The sequence below is a fragment of the Drosophila erecta genome, unplaced genomic scaffold (genome assembly GCF_003286155.1).
Source record: "Drosophila erecta strain 14021-0224.00,06,07 unplaced genomic scaffold, DereRS2 tig00000000-arrow-pilon, whole genome shotgun sequence".
Classification (NCBI taxonomy): Eukaryota; Metazoa; Arthropoda; class Insecta; order Diptera; family Drosophilidae; genus Drosophila; species Drosophila erecta.
Genome location: NW_020825194.1, coordinates 27,518,428 through 27,540,660, shown reverse-complemented (window position 1 = coordinate 27,540,660; position 22,233 = coordinate 27,518,428). Strand labels below are relative to the sequence as shown.

At 42.1% G+C, this 22,233-nt stretch overlaps 2 protein-coding genes across 4 annotated transcripts in view; both read left to right on the top strand.

The window, feature by feature from the left end:
• Positions 1–2,731: 2,731 nt before the first annotated feature.
• Positions 2,732–6,218, top strand: LOC6552336 (replication factor C subunit 1). The gene is made up of 4 exons (XM_001978837.3): positions 2,732–2,837; positions 2,903–4,230; positions 4,413–5,255; positions 5,309–6,218. The coding sequence occupies exons 1-4, from the start codon at positions 2,829–2,831 to the stop codon at positions 6,072–6,074; spliced, it is 2,946 nt and encodes a 981-aa protein (XP_001978873.1). The 5' UTR covers positions 2,732–2,828; the 3' UTR covers positions 6,075–6,218.
• A 601-nt stretch (positions 6,219–6,819) lies between these two features.
• Positions 6,820–22,233, top strand: part of LOC6552337 (FERM, ARHGEF and pleckstrin domain-containing protein 2) — a 34,666-nt gene continuing 19,252 nt past the window's right edge. For 2 of the 3 annotated variants that reach the window (XM_026976195.1, XM_015154063.2), the window contains exons 1-6: positions 13,786–14,540; positions 19,541–19,773; positions 19,910–20,131; positions 20,197–20,440; positions 20,499–20,659; positions 20,729–20,803. In XM_026976195.1, coding sequence (XP_026831996.1) covers positions 14,298–14,540; positions 19,541–19,773; positions 19,910–20,131; positions 20,197–20,440; positions 20,499–20,659; positions 20,729–20,803 — 1,178 coding nt within the window. In that variant the 5' untranslated portion in view covers positions 13,786–14,297. Of the gene's footprint in view, positions 7,397–13,785; positions 14,541–19,540; positions 19,774–19,909; positions 20,132–20,196; positions 20,441–20,498; positions 20,660–20,728; positions 20,804–22,233 lie in introns of those variants that run through there. The other variant, XM_001978838.3, reaches the window with a different exon arrangement.

Below are 22,233 nucleotides of genomic sequence, written 5' to 3'. Positions count from 1 at the left end.
CACTGAAGGTATTTAATTCCCCCCCCCAAGGAGTGACACTCTCGGGCAGAGGAAGTGACCATTTTTTATTGGCTAAGCCCGAAAGAGGTTGATTTGCATAAAAAGCCAAACCAAAAAGCGATTCTCCCACTCCCACTCCCACCCACTCAGTAAACAAAGGCACAAGGGCCAAAGTGAAATCAACGACCTCCACATGAACTGCGCCAAAAGATTAATCAGCTAAGCAAGCATAATAAAAGGCTAAGCGGCATTTTGCGACGTTTTGATAAATATCGAATCAGAATAATGCGCGCATACAATTAATCATGATTAGGGTGGTCAGAGGCGTAGGTGGGGGAATTAGCCAGTGTTAATGATCAATAAATGAGGCGGCAGGCTGGAGTCGGAGAACAAGTGCTCGCCGTCACACGCCATTCTCGAATTAGTGGCCAGCAGCAAGAAGGAGTAAGGCCCCTGCCCTTCCGCCTCCAGATCACCCCTCATGGCTAAAACTCTCCTGCCCAAAAACCAAAAACGTCACATAATCGCAGAAGTCAAATGCAAATGTATTAGATCCCTGCACCACCCCGATTGGAATTTATTTACGCATAAGTTAAGGTCCTGCTAAGGGAATCCCCCAAAGTGTATTTATACCCGTATTCAGGACCTTCATTGAGTTCCCTTGTGTGGGAACTTTAGCATGCGGTCTTGCATCAGTCAGGATCAGTTAGTTGGGTGAGAAATCGATCCCTTCTCCACGCTTTCCCAACCACTTTTCCACTCGATGTGAGTAAGGTGCAAGGTGCAAGGACACGATGCAACCAGCTCAAAGAGAACAAAGAACAGCTGATTTTCCAACCTGATCAATGAAATGAATATATAGAATCGTTGCAAATGCAAAGAGCGTACATTTTTACTATTCATGGACGTCTTTTTTCTTGCCCTCTTCCGCAGACTTGTTTGTTTATGCGAAATTTAATCAAAATCGGTGTTAAGCCGTGTTTATTCACATAGGCCCCAAGGGTGACATTCGGTGGCGTTTAGCACGTGCAACCGCCGCCAGCAAGGCCGTTTGGTGGGCGGCGGTGGAGGGGGTGGTTCGGCCGCAACCCTTAATTGCGCGTGTAATCAGTTGGACAAGGGGTTGCCCACCGCGGAGCACGGGAAAATCGGAGGAGGCGGACTAATGCCCTGTAAATGCAACTAAACAGCTTGTGCGAAGCATTAGGGCGAGGAGTGCCGAGGGATTTGACTTCGGGGCGGCGTAAAGTGGCGTTGATTATGTGATTCCGATTTGATTTGATTTGATTAGATTGCTTGCATTAGCGAAAGATTGATGGGGCATATGTCAAATAACATGTAAAATGAAAAGCATGTGGGCAGATAAGTTGCGTACTTCGCTTCAAATTTATTGTGAAATGCAATTTGCTGCGTCGGACTAACAAGCTTTGCATTTCATTGCCATGTTTTGGGGGTTACGTGGGACACTCTGTTTTCCTGTGGCTATTTTAATTACTCTCCTAAAACATGCATGAATTCTATGAAATGCTTTAAAGATGTGACTGTGTAAGTCAGAGATGGGAGTTACTAAATTCAGCACGTTAAGCTATTAAGCTATAGAGATAACTTTCTTTCAATTTACTCTTTTAATTTACTTCTGTTTATTTTTGTTTCCATCCGGACGTGAACTTTTCTTTTAGTGTAACCAGCATCAGAAGCCTAAAGAAGCTTAAAGCTTTTTGTACAGCGAATTGTCTTGAGGGAATAGATGTTGAAGCTCGCGTATTAGATAAAAACAGTTAAAAAAAACAAAAAATAAGCGCCGCTTTTGAAAATTATACAGCCACGCTTGATTTCTAGCAAAGACATTAACCTTTTTCAGGGCTGCATTCGCTAAAACGAAATATACATATTTATATAAACGGCAGATGTCTCCGCTAATCTGGAAGGTGTATTCGCTGAATACAGCAAAAATCGCATGCGATTTGAATCTTACCGTTGACGCCTTTTTCTTAATTTGTTTCGCATTTCACGTGCCCTCTGGCCTTCAAAAAAGAAATGAAAATATATACACTTTATAAAATTTAGTCATTTAAAACGAACTATATTAAAATCCCTGGTTTATTTTCAGTAATTACGTTCAAAGGACGAAGTATTATGAAATGGCTTGCGTGTTCAAAATAATCAAAAAAATGTAATAATTGAGCTAATGGGCATTAGAGTGGGCTGACCAATGACTACGGCCTAGTATTCAGGCCACTTCATATACAATTTTGGACAGTAATTTTATATATTCTATGATCGCACTGTCGATAGACCGCAAGGTTTTACTTGCATTGAATCAAATCTGTAAATGAGTTTTTATCATTCATCAACTATAGCATTAATTTATATTTTTTGTTTATTTACATTGTCAGTTCTTAATAGTTATGTATTTTGGTTTAGCCGGTGAGACCATATCTGTAAACAAAAATTATACCATATTACTTGGTCCCCAAGAAATATATGGCTGAACATATATATTATTTTTGGGCCAGCTTCTGTTGGCTGAGTACTGGGCCTTAAGTAATACATTATATTGTTATTTCACTTGCACTTGCTTCCCCGTTATTGGATTTCTGTTGCTGTCCAGACAACCCTATTATTTTTTGTTTATATATATTTATATATTTTATATTTTTATATATTTACAAAAGCAATCGATAACATTCAGTGTTTTTGGTTGTGTAAAATACTAATTATTTTTAACCGACAGCAGCGCTTTGACACTAGGGATCTGTGATCTGGTAACACTGTTCCGTACGCTGAAACTCGCAGCATTACATTTAAAATAAACAATTCTTGCCGTAATGCAACGCGTAAGTGTTGTGGAGCCAGTCACGTTCAACGTAAAACTTCAACTTAACAAAATCATTCGTTCCAGGGCATTGACACCTTCTTCAAACGACTGCCGGCCAAGCCGAAAAGTGCCGAGGACGAAAATGGAGAGACGCCGTCCAAGGCGCCAAAACGCAGGAAGGCCTTGATCATTTCCAGCGATGAGGACGAGGTGGTTAGTCCGCCGGAGACCAAGAAACGTAAGGCTACGAAGGCAGCATCCAGCGAGTGTGAAGTGGTGTCCGCCTCAGAGCCGGAAGCGAAGACAGTCGGGAACAGACAGAAACCAGCGCTGTCCAAGCTTAAGAGGCACGTGGATCCTACTGAGCTTTTCGGCGGAGAAACCAAGCGGGTGGTTGTACCCAAACCGAAGACCAAAGCAGTTCTCGAGTTCGAAAACGAGGACATTGACCGGAGTTTAATGGAAGTTGATCTGGACGAGAGTATCAAAGAGACTGCGCCGGTAAAAAAGCGTCAGTCGCATACAAGGAGCTCTCCCTCCCCAAAAAAAGCAAAAAGAAGCAGTCCGGAACCGCCTAAACCCAAGTCAATTAAATCGAAAGCCACCACTCCGCGAGTGAAGAAGGAGAAACCTGCGGCAGATCTGGAATCCAGTGTCCTAACAGACGAAGAACGCCACGAGCGTAAACGTGTTTCCGCCGTGCTCTACCAAAAGTACAAAAACCGCAGTTCGTGCCTGAACCCAGGCAGCAAGGAAATCCCAAAGGGATCCCCGGATTGTCTGAGTGGCTTAACATTTGTGGTAACCGGAGTCCTTGAGTCCATGGAACGGGAGGAGGCGGAGTCTGTGATCAAGGAGTATGGCGGAAGGGTTATGACCGTGGTCGGAAAAAAACTTAAGTATCTGGTCGTAGGAGAAGAAGCTGGGCCAAAGAAATTGGCTGTGGCTGAGGAACTCAATATACCCATTCTCAGCGAGGACGGGCTCTTCGATCTAATCAGGGAGAAATCAGGAATGGCTAAGCAAGTAAAGGAGGAGAAAAAGAGCCCCAAGGAGGAGCATGGCTCCGAGGAGAAAGAGAGGAAGGAGGTCAAGACTTCTAGAAGGTCCAATGATAAAAAGGAGAAGGAGGTCACTAAACATAGAAGTGGTGAGATGCATGATGTCGCCAAACATAAAGTCAAGAAAGAACACACTTCTCCCAAGGAGATGATGGAAAAGCTGAATAATGTGCCGGCTGTTACATTGAAAGTAAAAAAGGAGCCCAGCTCCCAGAAAGAAAACTATCCATCGCCAAGAACTGCCGAACTGAAGACTCAGGATGTGGTCGGGATGGCCTGGGTGGACAAGCACAAGCCTACGAACATAAAAGAAATAGTTGGCCAGGCAGGAGCCGCCAGCAACGTGACCAAGTAAGTAACCCAAATGTATAAATAACTTAAAGATTATATTTAAGGGCGGTTTAGAACTTACCAAAATAAAATTTTTACAACAAAACACGGAACAGTCACGTGTTGAAGCTGGAAGCTAAACGCCCTTAATAATAATTAACGTATTTCTTACTTTGTTAATTACATAAATTAAATTTCCCTAGGCTGATGAACTGGCTGTCCAAGTGGTACGTAAACCATGATGGAAACAAGAAGCCCCAACGACCCAATCCTTGGGCCAAGAACGACGATGGCAGCTTCTACAAGGCGGCCCTGCTTTCGGGACCCCCTGGAATAGGAAAGACCACGACGGCGACTCTAGTAGTGAAGGAGCTTGGCTTCGATGCGGTGGAGTTCAACGCCTCTGACACACGCAGCAAACGCTTGCTCAAGGATGAAGTATCCACGCTGCTAAGCAACAAATCTCTCTCTGGATACTTTACAGGGCAAGGACAAGCGGTCTCCCGAAAGCACGTGCTCATTATGGACGAAGTTGATGGAATGGCCGGTAACGAGGACCGTGGTGGAATGCAGGAGCTGATCGCCTTGATTAAGGATAGCTCTATTCCGATTATTTGCATGTGTAATGATCGCAACCATCCGAAGATTCGGTCCCTGGTAAACTACTGCTATGATCTGCGATTCCAGAGACCTCGTCTCGAGCAAATCAAAGGAAAAATAATGAGCATCTGCTTCAAGGAGAAAGTTAAGATATCACCCGCAAAAGTGGAAGAAATTATAGCGGCTACCAACAACGATATTCGGCAATCCATTAACCACATTGCTCTGCTGAGCGCCAAGGAAGATGGTTCCCAAAAATCCGGGCAACAGGTTGCCACCAAGGATCTGAAGCTGGGGCCCTGGGAGGTGGTGCGAAAAGTCTTTACAGCAGACGAGCACAAACATATGACCCTCGGCGACAAGAGCGACCTTTTCTTTCACGACTACAGCCTGGCGCCTCTCTTCGTGCAGCAAAACTATCTCCAGGTCCTACCGCAGGGGAACAAGTAAATCTAGTTTATCCAACGGCGTGCCCATTAACCAACTCCGTTCTTTGCAGGAGCGATGTCCTGGCCAAGGTGGCAGCTACGGCAGATGCCCTAAGCTTGGGCGACCTTGTTGATAAGCGAATTCGTGCGAACTCTGCTTGGAGTCTTCTGCCCACTCAGGCCTTTTTTAGCTCTGTCCTTCCTGGCGAGCACATGTGTGGTCACTTTACTGGACAGATCAACTTTCCTGGGTGGCTGGGCAAGAATTCCAAGTCTGGAAAACGTGCCAGGCTTGCCCAGGAGCTGCACGATCACACTAGGGTCTGCACCTCGGCTTCAAGACTATCGGTGAGGCTGGATTACGCCCCCTTCCTGCTCAATAATATTGTGCGACCTTTGGCAAAGGATGGGCAGGAGGGAGTGCCCGCTGCTTTAGAGGCTATGAAGGATTACCATCTACTCCGCGAGGATCTGGACTTGCTGGTCGAGCTTACCTCCTGGCCGGGCAAGAAATCCCCCCTAGATGCAGTGGATGGGAGGGTAAAAGCTGCTTTAACGCGATCCTACAACAAAGAGGTTATGGCATACTCCTATTCCGCTCAAGCTGGCATTAAGAAGAAAAAATCAGAGGCTGGTGGCGCGGATGACTTGGCCGAAAATTCGGGCGAAGAGGACGGAACTCACATATCTTCAGAGGAAGACGAAGACAAGGACAACATCGAGCTGGATGCTTTGATCAAAGCTAAAAGAAAGACAACTACGTCAAAATCAGCTGGTGGATCCAAAAAGGCATCATCTTCTACGGCTTCAAAGCCTAAGGCCAAGGCCAAAAAGTAAACGCACTAAAGATTTCGTATATTATATGATTTTTTTTGCCATAAAATTTCTCATTTAGTAGTAATTTTTGTTTAGATTCTTGCCAGCACTGGCTATAAAAATATAAATGTACCAATAAAATACGTGCTTAAATTACAAAACTTATCCAAGGACATGTACCCATTTACTATAACAGTGGCATATTATTTTTACCTGGATAGTGCTATAAATTGAGAGCGTGAACAAGAAAAATGTAAGTACATATATTGTCTTTTACTCTTTAAACTGAAAATGACCTGGGTAATAAAACAATTGTCTGTTGGGCCAATGATACTGCAAACTGCTTTTTAAAATGGTAATTTCATTTGCTTTAATTGTGTTATGATCAAGATACTGAGCCGCGAGATAAAGAATTTAAATAACAAAAATAATCGATACTATCGTATTTGGAAAGGCTTTTTTGATCAATATTTTTATAAAACAATGTTTCAAATTTAAGTTAATAATTTGTATTAATGTTATATATAAGAGCTGTTCCCATTTTGATATGCTATCTTGTAGAATCTCAAATGTCTATAACTGGGATCCATTTAATAAGAAAAAATGTTCGGAAACGATTGAATTGTGAATTAGTTAGCCTGTTAAATAATGCATAGGTAAAGTTAATCATATGGTTGACTGTCGTAAGACTTATTTATTTCTTCTAACGTGTTTGCCTGAAAACAATCGATGGTGCCACCAGCCGATATTGTGGTAATCGATGTTTCGACAGCCCTGCTATCTCGTAGTAGCGCCAAAGAGTATCGTATCTGAGTTTTTTCCCCGATGTCAACGCGAACGGATGCACGTACTGGGCAGCGGAAAAAGCAGTGAAAATTGCCAGAAAAGTTAGGGGACATCATGTGCGGGCAAATCCAACCGAAGCATTTGATTCACTGCGAGAGTGCGCGATCATCCACTTGATTTTCCGTGATTGCCTGCCACGTTCGACGGGTTTCGCGTTCTATATTTTTCGCATTGAAAATTCTCGGCTTACGCGCGCCTGTGTGTGTGAGTGTGTATCTGTATCCGTGTAAAGGGCGCAGCTCGGCGAAAAACAACACCCAGAAATGAGCGATTTCATCCTGGCGTCGCGCTTTTAATCAAATTGAAATTAATTGTAGTTCAAAGCGTCGTGCTCGTCTGCTTTTCTTTGTTTTTTGCGCAACTCGCTGTGCTGAAAATTCAATAAGCACGTAAATTCCAGCACACACATACGACCTCAGCCGCGCACGCACACACATACAACGCTGCTGAGCTGGGCGACCGCAAGCGAGAGCGAGAGCGAGCGCGCGATAGAGCAGGCAAGTGCAGACTCTGCTCCCCTCCCACACCCCTGCCGCACCAGCCACCCCATTTCTGTTGTTGTTGGGCCAGGCACAAGGACACTCTCTGCCTCCCAGCTCACGCACACATGCTCACGCCCGAGAGCCAGAGTCTTACGGCCGTCACCTCTTCTCGGTAAACAGGTGCCGCGCCTAGTGCCGTTACTTTGCCTGCCTTCGGAGGGCTTCGTGCTCCGTGTTTTGGCAGCACATGTTTACCTTTTAGCACTCGTCCAAACGTCATTATAGTAAGGGTGAATACAGGGGTCAAGTGGGGGGAGTGTTGTGAATGAGGGATTCGGGTAAACGAATCTTTCAGCTCATCGCTGTCGCCAATATCCCTTTCACGCTGCATGCACAGTGAAAAAGTAAACAGCACTGGCATTAACATAAGTACTCGTAATGCATTTTTCGCCCACCATTTCTTATTTCTGCTTATAGCAAACAAGTTCAAACAAGTTGAAAAGAGTACTAGTGGTGTAAATATGGTTTTTGGCTTTTAGATAGATTTTATACGTGTGTGACGCCAGTTGTAACAAATGTTGTTAAATTTACTTTGGATGTTGTCATATGTATATATTGTAAAATACATACCTACATGTAAGATAGAGTTTGTTTTTGTTTGATTTGGGATATCTTTAACGCTATGTAAAAATTTAGAAACGGATTAAATTTTTTTATTACTCTTAGTTGGAGCACCAATTTTCCCCTTATTTATATTTTCAAGCTGATTCCAATTTCCTTGCGTTTTTCTTTTCATCTACACGCATCCTTCCTCATTTTTTATCGCCCTTTTCACATTTCTCTGCACACAGCGCTCCGAATTCAGGTCATTCCATTTGTTCGACGAGCCACCCATCCAAACGCCCACTTTTCGACCACCCCCCACTTCTACGTTCCTCCTACATGTGATGTTTACTTTTCAATAGATTTCGCTTTCGTTGACTCGAAAGTCTGTAATAAGACAAGTTTTTGTTATTTTCCACCTTATGGAACTTCTCATTTTTATCGCCTTATGAGGTCAGCGCATTTTTCGTCCCTATTTGCATAGTGACGAAGCTCTCCAATAAAAAGGCTCCGCAAAAAGACCGAAACTGATATCAGAGACCTTCCGATAAATGGTTCGCGATAGGGCAGAACAAGGAACACAGCTACAGCTGGTAACTCCTAACGGGTTCAATATCTTTATCAAGGCTGCAGAAACAACACCCAGAAATCAAATAGATAAGCCATGGGGGAACGACAGTAAAATGGCCTTTGCGCATCTGTATGTACATATTTTGACTAAATGCAAGATATTCCGTCTGTGAAAACATAGTATAGTTCGCCCTACAGTAGTTTTCACTGTGCGCCATACTTATGCACTCTGGTTACACGGTTTCTTATCAGCAGAACGCGGTGTGTGTGGGAGAACTGCTTGGGGCGGGGTGCGGCAGAGATAAGCCAGCGACAACACACTTCACTGAAGAGAGCGGAACCGAAGCCGTCAAAAATACCCGTTTGTTTTTGGCAAGTCAACAGCCCCTGTGACATCACCATTGGACCGCTTTTAACATCGATCAAAGTCGCTGCCTAAGCGTTTGCAATGTAGAAAACTAGTGGCTTTCGTCATGTTTAGTGCGTATTACATAGGGGTAACTGACAAATGAATGCATTTACAGAAGCAGGAATTGCAGTCTAAAATAATATATTTATTTGCTACACTGTCAACAGAAATCTTAATTATTACTAAGACCCAAAGCGTTTCAGTTGGGATATCTATTCCTCTTATGGCAATGTCTAGGCCATTACACGGATGCATTTCGAAAATAGAGGCCGAAACAGGAACAACTTGTCTTAGCTTGTTGTCCAAAAGAGAACGCGTTATTCGTGCAGACGAAATGGGTTAACAGTGACTCTGAGACTCTGAAGACTATTTGGTCTATTTGTCGTTGAATCCCAGAGATACACAGATACAACACACCTTTGTGTGCTGGTGGCCGCATTGGCCCGGCTAAATAAAGTTGCAAGCCCGCTTTCAGGCCATATACATAAATATTTAATTCGCGATCTCAATTCGCTTTGCAGCTTTCTGGGCATTTTTCCCTTTCGTGTAAGCCAGCGAAAAGCGGAGAACAAATATCACAATGGGGGTGGTCGTTGATGTGCGTTCCACCCCTGTTCTCCTTTGTTTTTCGGCGGTTTAATTGAAATTTGTTGTCTCGCCAGTGATTTACACTCGTTAGCAGGTTTTCTTGTTTTGGTCAAAGCATAAAACCATTAACATTTCCGTTTTCAGCTGCCTGAGTATCGAAATGTATCTGGTGTCACGGCCTCTCTGTCATGTGCTGAATATAAATTAAGCACAGTCAATGTGGTTGATCCCGGTACAGTGGACTCTGGAAAACAACCAACAGTGCTTCGCAATAAATAATCACCAATAAAGTATTTTGGAATTCTCTTCCTACAATTTGCTTAATTGATTCCTGTCCCACATAAATCAAGATTTCATCTAGTGCTAAAAACTTTTGCATTGCATTCATTTAAAAGATTGCTTTAACATTGTTGGGAATCCTTTGGAGAAGAGGCTTCAAAAACCGTTTGTAGAGCGTTCTACTCAACTGTCTCATACGAGACGCTCGTGTCAAGATAACACAAGTCCCTCAAGAACTTTTATCATTTCTTCTCCATGCACACGATTTTGCAATCTTTAGGTGGCTTTTATCGTGCTTTGTTCAACAAATTGCCATAATTTGCTGTAAATTCCAACTAGTGTTGCCACTAGTGGTCCGCTCGGCGGGTGAGGTGGTTCGGGCTGTCTAATCAATACCCAGAGCCACTTGTTTGTTCTGTCGAAGTCTTGTCCAGCTGTCACTTCGTACTGAGCAGGGGTCTTGTTCACATGCGACTATATCTGTGGATGTCGGGGTATCTGCGAGCTACCCGCGACAATACTAATTGATTTCCACACAGGCACAGTCCCTTTCGAGTTTTCTTCTGCAGTTTGTGTTCGTTCATAAGTTTCTTCTTTATTGCATTATTGCTGTCTTGCAAACTAGCAAATAATTCGTGAAAGGCGTTGCGTACCTTGGGAAAATAGTTTTTGCTGCTGATAGAATAGCAAAGAGAAACCCTTTTCCAGTAAAGTATCTCAAGGCACCACATCGTTATAAATATAACAAGATTGAAGGCTTTGGCTCATGGCGCACAGATAGCAATTAAGCGATTCTGGCTATTCTAAGGAACATCACATGCTGACTAGTAGAAATGCAGACGAGGAAGGGCTGGCTCAGGAAAAATTTGCCACACACATGTCCCCCTGAACGTATATTGCTCAGATGCTGTACCCCTATGCCTCCAAGTGTGTGCCATAAGGAAAGGCTGTACACCGCGCAGTAAACAAAGAGCCGAGTCATATAAAAGAGCAACTGGCTGTGGTTGTAGGGTATGGTGTGGGTATGCGTAGGGCGGGGGACTTTAAATAAATATTTTAATGAACTGCACTAAAGGCTGTGCCGACCGACGCCTAAAAAGAGTTGACTTTGAAACGCACTGACTGGCTGCCAGTAGCAACAAATAAAAGAAAGTCCGCCTGGCTGACAGACAAGCGGAGTGCATCCTTTTATACTCACATACTCGCACATTAATTCTGTGTGTGCATTTTATTTTTAGACCACTGTAGAACGTGGAAAAAATGGGAAGTGGAGGCCGTCCATATCTACCATGTGGGATGTAAAAGAGATTTTTTCGTTGAAGTTTTAATTTTTCTTTCTTTGCCTCTCTGCCAACACCCAGCTGCAATTGTTGTTCTTCCCCGGCAAACTGGCTTATTTTTCGAAGAAATCTCCTAGTGATTCATCTCTTTCACCCGGACAAGTCGTGCGGGAATTATGAAAGATGCTGGAGATACATTTTAATTGAGATGCACGCCAAATAGATCAATAAAATTGAGCTCAAGATTGCTCAGGCTTGAATTGAAAGTTGACATGCTCAATATATTTAAGCAGATCTGGGGACCAGGGCCCAATTGAAAGGAAAAATGTATTTATGTCGCCAAGTGGACCTGTCAATAGTGGAGAAAGCGGATTGGAGAGCGGATTTGGTTAGAGCCAACTTGTCTCACCTAGAGGGTTGTGTAAACATGAGATACCTATTATAGCAGATTAGCAGCATACATTTATTTTAAAAGTAGTATACCTTGTTGCTTGTGGCGATTCTTATGCAGTTAGTTAGTTTACAGTGTAGCTACAGGAGGGATACATTTGTGACGTTGACGTTTTCCCTGAAATATTAAACAAGAAACCACGCCCCATTGCCGACATTCTCCTACACGCCTAGAATGGCGAACGAAACTTAATTAATAAACCATGAATTTATGTCACTCGACAGCATATAAAGGTCATAAAACTTTAATGGGTTACCAGCTCGCTCAACTTTCTGGGTCACACACTATCGCACAATGCTTTATATAGGTACTGATACGAAGAAGCGGGAAAGATGCATGGACTGGTGGCAGAAACTTCCATCTCCTGTAATTAGAAACTTGTTAAACTTTGCTTGACAAACGACAAACTCTTCAGTGCTCAACTTGGCTGCCAGTGATTAAGACGGACAGATTTGCAGCACATGTGGCATCATTCGCCAACTTTGGCCCGGAATGCGGAGCGGTATGCAGCCAATAAGGCCTAGCACTTGGGGCATAAATAGGCGGCTCTTGGAGAAGCGGCTTTGGTCAGAGCCAACTTGTCTCACATAGCGGTACTTCAACCCCATTCTTTGTAGTGGTCACCCAGGACAACTCCATAGTTTTCATATTCTTTCGATATCCCCAGATCGCTAATACTGTGCCATTGTGTAAGTGATGAACACTTCTTTTGAGGTTTTTCATGCGATAAGCTAGAATCAAAATTATTGAATTGACAACTGGAGTCTCAGAATTGAACTCCAACGAAAACTTTTTACCGGCCACCCAAATTTCTATGAGTACATTCCGTTTTGTTTCCCACAGTTAGCAAAGTTAAAAATAACGTGAATTTATTTTCTAAGCACATGTTCCATATGAGCACATGCTAATCATTTGCATTATTTATGGCCATTCGTGACTTATGCGAACTGAGACCTCGAGCTAAGGAGCATATCTGCTACTTCAGTTTGTTTGGTCATGCTAAATGCATATGCTCGTATGAGAAAGAGTTCCTTGACTCACTGCAGATAGTGCTTCGTTATCGCAGCAACCCCTTCCCATGAATGGCTGTCCGAAAAGCGTGCGGTTCATTGAACGCCATGGGGCTTGGTTATCAGGCCAACACACATGCTTTACACTCGAAGTGTCTCCTTCAACCTAACTATGCTTAAATGTACGAGGGACTCGAATAGCATCGTAAATTCACACATTTCACGCCCCATTCAGCTCTGTGGACGCGGCTGGCATCCTGTATCTAGCAAATTGACAGCTTTCAAATTTACGAAATTTACGATATATGAAGCAAGGCATAAATAAATGCTTCTTGGCGTACGGCGGTTTCTTTACACTTTGTCCACCTATTATTTTTCTGTGCCTATCTGCTGTGCCTGCCCACACCATAGTAGGCGCCAAACTTCTTTTCTGCTTCATCAAAAAACTCGTATGTAGGCTGGCGATGACTTCGAGCTTTGGAGTTGTACTCCCCTTGTGCATTTTCTTTTTGGAACGTAGGCTGTCCACGTGGGTAGGCTTTTCGGGGCCCGTCAAACCCGATCGGCCTGGAAGCAGATGGAGAAAACGAAGTTCCATTTGATTTGCCGCCTGTCCAGCCAGAACAATTTCTCTTGTTTATGCCCCGTGGGTCGCTTTGATAAGCTTATTTATTTTCAAGGTGGCCCACTAATTTTTTCCCACCACATTTCTATTTAGGTCTCTTTTATTATGCTTATATTGTGATTAAGCATACAAAATTTTTACTTATTACCAGCTAGTCGTTTAATTTGTTTATGCTTGGCTTTTCTGTTTTAATTTTTCAATGGCTGAGATTGTCGCCCACTGTAGAAATGGTTTCGACAAACCCTCAGATGCCTAGATAGCTAGATAGCGCCTACGATTTTGCCAGGCTGTATGTGCATTTCGCAGACGATTACTCAGATTGCCTATTGGCAACTACTATGTTATTACATAGTAGAACTAAGGGCGTTTTATATTCAGATATCAGCAATACTCGTACTTGTTTGTTTTGTAACCTATAAAACATTGTAGCGTTTAATTTGATTCCGTTTTACTATGAATAGCCTGCTAAGTGAATAAGTTTGATTCTTGTAAATAAAACGCCCTTTTGTTCTTTTCAAGCCAGTGCTAAATATTCTTGCAATCACTTAAGATGATGTCTAACTCAATGTTCTTCTTCCAAACTTTGTAGGAACCCGATGCCAAGTCCCGATGATCTACTATGAAGCAATTCAGTGCCACAGATGCGTGTTGTAAATGTTAATGCGCCTAGAAAACTTGAGAACAACGACCCAGTTCTGCCTACCCAAGATAGAATATGCCAGAAGCGCTTTTGATCGGACCCAGAAACTCAGGGGGAACTTTTTGACCCAAGAAATTGAGGCAAATGTGAAACATATGTGCGAGCGTGCGTGTGTGGAGTTGCGGCGTTACATTTTTGGTTATTGTTCTCTTCTGGCCACGAACTGAAATTGAATTAACCACTCGCAGAGACAATACGAGGAACAATCCAAACCAGCTGAGCAATACAATTTAGAAGACAAACGAATCGAACCCAGTACCATTCCAAGTTAAAGCATTTAGCCCAAGCCTCTACGAAGACAAAGGGCCCACAAGACGCGAACTGGAAACCAATCCTGCTCGTTCTATGCCACATCCTTAGCAAGTCCCCCGCCAGCGGTAAGCAAGATTCTCGTCTACAAAATGTCCCTGGCCGACATGGGCACAGCCTCGCGATCCGCCGGCGGCGGCGGAGGCGGTCGACACTACGATATGGCCACGGGCGGAGGCGCAGGTGGAGGTCTACCCGGAGGCCGCATGACGCACTCCCTCAGCACTCCTTCTGGGGTGGATGGCACGCCCTCCACTCCCCGACATCGCGGCGGAAAAAAGTTGACTGTTCGCATCCAGATGCTGGACGACTCGATCACCATGTTCCAAGTGCAGGTATGTTTTTACTATTTCTATATCTATTAAAAAACGATATAATTTTTAACGAATTAACGTAAAAGGTACCCTTGTTTTCTACGAGCGAAGGGTATAATGTATAAAAAGTTTCTTTCATTGCTGCTTCACTTTATAAAAACATCACCCAGGATGCTCCTGTCGGAACGGAAGTAATCCGTCAAATGAAAATTGTATAAGTGTATCTCCATTTGTGCACAACTTTTCATGAATGTAGAGCACTGCCTCGAAGCAAACGAGTTGACGTGGAAATGGGTAAAATATATGAGAAGCTAGTTTTAATTAAATGTGAACTCGAAAAAGTAAGGAAGGGAGAGGCTGTATCTGGTATTTGCCACAAAGGTCCTCAGGTTTTGGTAGGCGTGGCACCCAGTTCAGTTGGCACAGGGCCAGAAAATGGAAAATTCTTTTCGCTGTTCTCCAGTGGCGAACAGGCTGCGCTCAACAGGAAACGTGGGTAGGGCTGCTGTAGATGCAGAAATCCGTTCCTCGGTCCATCCGCTTAATGTGGCCATTTCAAGAGCTCGGCATAGATTTTTCGGGAAGGAACTCCCTTATAACCAGATTCTATTTTATACGGAATCCGACTCGAAACTGTCTGAGTGCCTGACCCTTGTCTGAGTGTCGCCACAAATCGGCTTTATGCAACTGAATCACCATACTTTCAGATATGGTTTAAGGATGCATATTTTTCCCTTCTCCTTGCAAGAGCATAAGAATTCGCATTCGTGTTTGGCCTGTTGTCAGACACTTTGGGCTGGTTAATGGATTTGAGTTCTCGCTGTTTGCTCATTCTGCCGGTGTTTTTGCGCCACTTCCTGGCTCCACTAGCCCGGCCTATTGAAAGGCTTACAACTTTTTGTTGCGAAGCTCAAGTGGCCACGCCCAAATGTGTACCTCAAAAATGATCGAAACGAAAACGTAGTTTACTCTTTGTGAAATTTAGCTACCTAAACTAGTTGTGTACGTTGGAGTTATAAGTTGTGCATATAAAAAAAGGACAATTATATTAAATTTTTTTATTTAAATTTTTCTTTTCATAAAACTGCTGTCTCAGTGTAGCCCCCAGTTTGCCTGAAACTGTAGACATTCCAAAATTCTAAAGGCTTCAACAGGCAGGCCGGAAATCCAGCAAGAAGTGGAACTGTTTTAGGGCAACATCACAATGCTTGCCATTGCTCGGGTGGTTTTCCTTGGGCCAGTGGAGTGGCTGGGGCTGTGGTTTTTCGCTGGGGGTGGACTACCCCGTCGTCCTCGTTGGGCTTCTGGCCTAACCTTTTCTTCAAACAGTGGCACTTGAGGCAATGCCCCAGCTCTCTAAACGTTGTAAACGTTGCGCGAGTACCAGTACTCTATCTGCATTCTTCTGCTGCCATATTTATATTTGCCTGTGGCAAACTAAACTTTTTATACGAAAGGGGAAATTGTAGACAGTCGACAGTTGTTCTCGCCATTTAAGGTCAATGATTAAAGGGGTGTCGCTTTACTTTTTATATCATTTTACTACACACCTTATAACGCCACAAGAGTGAACGCAATAGCCGAGTTTTTCGACTACCAGATATCTGTTTAACTATCGGGATAAATAAATTTAAAACAATAATATAAATAATATTAAAAAGTCAAAACATCAAAATCATATCAAGTAAAGTATAACATTATTATTACACTCACAATACTTAAAGTATTAAACTATTTCTATATATCATTGTTCCTTCAACATGTACTATAAGAAGGCAATTTAAAGCACTACCAAATTTCAATACACAAATCCTTGTTACTTTGTTCGCATTAAAAATTCAATCAATTTGCAATTTATACAGTGCACAGAAATCCTTGTAAGCAAGAGGTGTAACCTACTATATGTATTGACATGGTTCCATTTTTTTTTTAAACCCAAGCCTCTAGATCTGTTTTACCAATTGCAGGACTGCTTTTTGCCAGTTTATGCTTGTGTGTCGAAATTCATATTGTTGCATGGTCGGTCGGTTGCATTATTAATAAGGGCTTCTAATGGATTTTGTGGCTTGTAAATGGTTATATGGCTTTGAATGCGAATGATGTAGGGAAATAGCCCGAGGGCGATGAGGATGTAGTCAAGTTTGTGGCTACCTCTTGACCTACTGAATACATTTTGAAGTCAAAATATCACAATTACCTGCAGACGAACGAGATCTCTATAAAACTGTGATACATTGTGAACAAATTGTAAAATGAAAGCAGTTTATGACCGTTTGCTTTACAACGATTTAATTAAATGCAGTTGGATTAGTTTAAAGAATTGTTCTTTTTACGACTTCTTTTATTTTGCTACCAAAAGTGTTTTTCCACTGCCAAATAGTGTGTTTTGTCTACAAAAAATGTTGAAATACGTATCTCAATGAGCGTTTTTTGCTGATAGCGCAGAATAATGTAAGCCCATTTGAAAATGTATAAAGCTATGACGCAAACTATTGTACCAATCTACAATGTGTTTTTAAAACTTCAGATATGAAATTCTGCTTACGTGAATTGCCTTCTTTTTTGGGAGAAGCTTGTCATTAGCTAGTTGACCCAGCTCAATGGGGTTAGCGGAGGACTTTCGATGGGCAAGGACAATACAAGTAGAACGAGATGAGAGGTGACGCCCTTCCCCGCCTCTCTTTTTCGATTGCCATAGCCTCGCATGCACTGACAAAATATATATGGTTTAATATATATAATATATGATAAATATGATTGGTAATGAAATACAAAAGTACACCTAACTAGAAGAATATGAAGGTTTCCGGATTAACAATTGTAACCCTATCAAAGCGATAAAGCAAAGTGCTCGACTCCTCGAATTTGGTCAGAGTGAAATTGGAGCAATGGGCGGTTTTTTCCAGTGCATATGCGGCACCTGCCTGCAGAGGCTCTCGTGCAGTGGCTAATGCTCCTTGTCCCGCTTCCGTCTTTCGATGGCTACAAATGGAATAACCGAGAAAAGAGGGCCAACTTATCGCATCTGCATGGGTGTATGTGGGCATATTGGAGCCGGTGGAAGGGTTGATTGCATTGAAAAGCTTCCTGTCGCTTTGCCATTTCCATTCGCAGTGCCTCCAGAAGTCGCCAAAGTTAATTGGTGTGTTGCGTAGTTGGAAATTGGTCCTGAAATTGGCTTAAAAAGACAAAGGGCTGTGGGCCACCAAGCCGCTCCCAATGAATGCCCCGTAGATATATGCGTTTGAGCCCGTATACCTGGGCCATGAAAATGTCAGAGCTTGGGCGTGGCTGTAGCCCCATTGTGGCTTCTGGCTGGAGACCAGAAAACAATGAGTGCGGTTGCCGGAGGAACAGGAGTATGGGGCGACTTTTGGAAGAACTTTGTCACATATTCACCCGCCCTTGTGTGCCAAATTAATTTAAACCTCCCCGGAAGGGAATAGGAGCGGTTTTTAAAATGGTGTCAATCAAATTTTTGTTGACAACTAGACCTGTCTCTCTAGTTTTACAATATAGGGTTATAATAATATAATTATAATAATTATAATAATAATATATAATTCATATAATATAATTAAAATAAGATATTGCTATGCAATGGTTACTCTTTAGATAAGTTTTTGTTTATAACCGAGAATTGAGTGTTGTTCATTATTGCTTGCTCATTATTCCTGATCAGGATCAATAGCCGAGTTGATCTGGCCATCTCCGAGCTGCCACGTAGATGATTTACTTTTTAGATGATACTTTTTTTTTTTTTTTGCCAATTTCTATCGGTACGCCAAAAATGGCGTTGCCACCCCCACTCCACTTTTTTATATATATTGTAAATTTTTAGATTTGCCAAAAACCTTTTTGTCACGCCTACAAACGGCGCAAAACTCTCACTCCCACACTTTTAGAAAATTTTTATATTTAATTTTTACCGATATGCCAGATAATTTTGAAATTTCTTCTTTGCATTTTCACTAGCTGAGTAACGGGTATCTGATAGTCGGGGAACTCAACTATAGCATTCTGTCCTGTTTTTATTTAATACGCTGACCAGCTACTACTAATTTCTTTCGACCCTTGCGATAAAGAGCCGCAATAGCAGCTTGGATGTCAGCCAACGAATTTTATGCGCCCTATATCAGGGCTTACATACATTTTGGAGCATAACATATTGAAATATCACACAAAATGGGCAATGGCGGGCTTCATAAATATGGCACGCCCTTCCACACATTTCACACCCTGATAGATTGTTGCCTGCTTTTATGGCGCTGGCAACAAAATCGAACTGACACAGCACTCTGCCTGATTGGTTGATAGGGGCTAGGCGAATCCCCTTATTTGCCAAATGCCGCAACATCTGCCAAGGATTGTTTCCTGATCCCGAAACAATGTATTTTGCAAATTGGAATGTGGTTTCTGTTAGGTGCTATGCGGAACCCAATTGGTGTTTTCGATGTGGCTCGTTTGTGAATTTTCGTGAAGCTAATTTGTTAATAGTTAAAGGCAATTAGGTAAAAGCTTTTAAGACATTAAAACATTTAAGTCCGAATTGGAAGTGCCTCTGAATGCTAGTGATTTAATTATAAAGGTGTATTTTCCATCCGAATAATACTAAGTGGTTGCTTCTTGATTGCAAAATACAATTATAGTTTGAAGCACTCATATGTATATAAAGTGCTAGACCTATATTCGCTCTAAGTAACCGCAGCGAGGTCTGCTCATATAGCCGTCGCCACTGATGCTTTATTTAACTTAATTGCTGCCGTCGACCCAATTGAAATTTATTCAAATGCAATCAGGCGCAACGCCCACAAAGCATTTGGCTTGGGGCCTCATCTGCGATGGGCCGCAAACTGCAAGTTAAGTTATATATTCACGATCTCAACGAGCTTTCTTATGGAACCTACCAGCTCAGTTGTCAACCCGTGTTCTCCCCTCAAAGATTTCTTCATGAGATCTCCATCTAGTGCTAGTGTGAGTTCCATTTCTCTAAGTGCCATTTCTCTACTTCATTTTTAAAGGCCAAAGCTCTGGGGCGTGTGCTATTTGAACAAGTATGCCGTCAGCTGAACTTACTTGAGGCCGACTACTTTGGCTTGGAATACCAGGAAGTTTCCACACATACCAAATACTGGCTGGATCTGGAGAAGCCAATGAATCGCCAGGTGGGCCTCTCACTTATCGATCCAGTGCTGCGCTTCTGCATCAAGTTCTATACACCCGATCCAGCGCAATTGGAGGAGGAGTACACCAGGTGAGATAAGGAGAAAAGTCTAATGAAGACTCGAGAACCGACACAAAACTGTGGTAGTCCCATACAAAACATATCAATGACTATCTTTTCGTTTTGTTATACCATATATTTTCAAACGTTTTTTTGTATTCTTCAGATATTTGTTCTGCTTGCAAATCAAACGGGACTTGGCCACAGGCAGTCTGCAGTGCAACGACAACACGGCGTCCTTGATGGCCAGCTACATTGTCCAGGCGTCCTGCGGCGACTTCGTTCCTGAGGACTATCCCGACCATACCTATCTGTCCTCCTACCGCTTTGTGCCCCACCAGAATGCCGCCATGCAGCGAAAGATTATGGAGAACCACAAAAAGCATGTGTATGTTAAATATTACTATGTCAAATAGTTCAGAGTTCCTCTAATTGTCCGGTTTTTGTAACCAGTGGTCAATCCCCGGCGGAGGCGGATCTTAACCTCTTGGAGACGGCTCGGAGGTGTGAGCTGTATGGCATGAAAATGCATCCGGCTAAGGATGTGGAAGGGGTGCCACTTAATCTAGCTGTGGCCCACATGGGAATCACAGTGTTCCAGAACATCACGCGCATCAACACCTTCTCGTGGGCTAAAATACGCAAGATTTCCTTCAAGCGCAAGCGATTTCTGGTCAAACTGCATCCCGAGGGATATGTAAGCAGTTGCTTTAATGGGGTTTCCGTTGAAATGAATAATTTGTGTAATTTTTTAGGGATATTACAAGGACACCGTGGAGTTCTTCTTCGAGGGTCGCAATGAGTGCAAAAACTTCTGGAAAAAATGCGTCGAGAATCACGGATTCTTCCGATGCACTGCCGTACAAAATACGCCCAGGCGGAAAACTCGCGTTCTCTCACGGGGCAGCTCATTCCGGTATGTCTTTTTTTATTGAAATAAAGGTATGAATTACTAGGTAACTATTATATTCACATTGCATTGCAGCTATAGCGGAAAAACCCAGAAGCAGATAATCGAGTTTGTTCGAGAAAACTATGTGAAGCGTCAAAACTTTCAAAGGTACGAGTATACAACAAATTCCCGCCGAGCATTACCTTTTAGTTTCAGATTTGACCTTCAAAAGCTTTTACCAAAACTCGTAATTTTTTTAGTGTTACCATCTTAAAATATTGCTGACAAATTGCTTGAGTTCCTGAAAATATTTATTTTCCTTACATTTATTGTTGAAAAATAAATATATGAGCTTTGGCTATGCAGCGTATATTTCTAAAACAATACCCATTTCGCCTCAAATTTCTAAACCAGTTTTGTACGAGCATTAAATATAAATAATCTCTATATTCATACACAATTTTAATTTTAAGCAAATACAAATAATATATTCATCAGCCTACATAGCTTAATCATCTTTACTTCGTTCTCATTTAACTCGACTCGTATGTTTGTTATTTCTTACACTTTTTATTACACTTGCAATGTATCGTTTTTGTTTATAATTTTCAAGCAAATTTCTTCCTACCCATCCAACTTATACAAAAATTCCAAAGAACACCACATGAAAAAAGAAAAACTAACAAGGTCATAATTGCGCCTTAGAAAAGAGAAGAGGATTTTAAAAACAATTGGTACAAAAACAGTAACTCCAACAAATAAAAATAGCACTTAAACTTAAAATAGTTCAATTAAAAATTAAAGAAACCCCCAAAACAAAACCCCAAATCTAGTTAAATGTACAACAAAGAACGACAAGCATTTCAATTACTATCGCTATTGATTTGACATTTATTTTCCTTATAAACATTTAAATATTCATTCTTGATTTACTTCACGTTCCAATGTGGGGGTGCTTAACCATATGTCAGTGTGTGTGTTGCCCGTAATTCAGTTTATTTTTAAAACAAATGTAGATGTAGATAGAGTTTGATTTTGTGACCCAAACTTGCAACCGAATTGGAACTCATTATATGATACTCCAAAGCATTCTGTTTTCTTTCCATCCACCCGATTCAGCTTCCTTCCCGTCCTAAGCCTCATTAAAAACTAATCCACTGCAAATCACGGATCGTGGGAAAACCTCATACGCAGTTTGGCTTTCAACTAAAATTTATCATTTTAAGTAATCATTAATATAAACTCCCCAAAAGCTCCTATTGTCGTACGTTTCTGTGTGTTGTTGATACTGTTGTTTATACCACAAGCATATCGTTGATGGTAAGCCAGTTAAACACGTTTATAACCCTATCCCACTGCTCCCCAAAGTGTGTAGTAAGTTAGTCGGTTGCTTCTACTATACATATCCCCAAAACCTAGACAAATAAATGAAAAAAACACTTTCGCGGTCGATTTAACGAATATTTGTTTGTGCATATTCAGAGAAGAAGTTTATTGTTTATTTAAGTTATCCGAGCTACATTTCGTTCGTAGAATGGATAGATACGAGCCCCAGTAGTACCCTAGGATATTGAATATGTATTGCGTTACATTCTCTA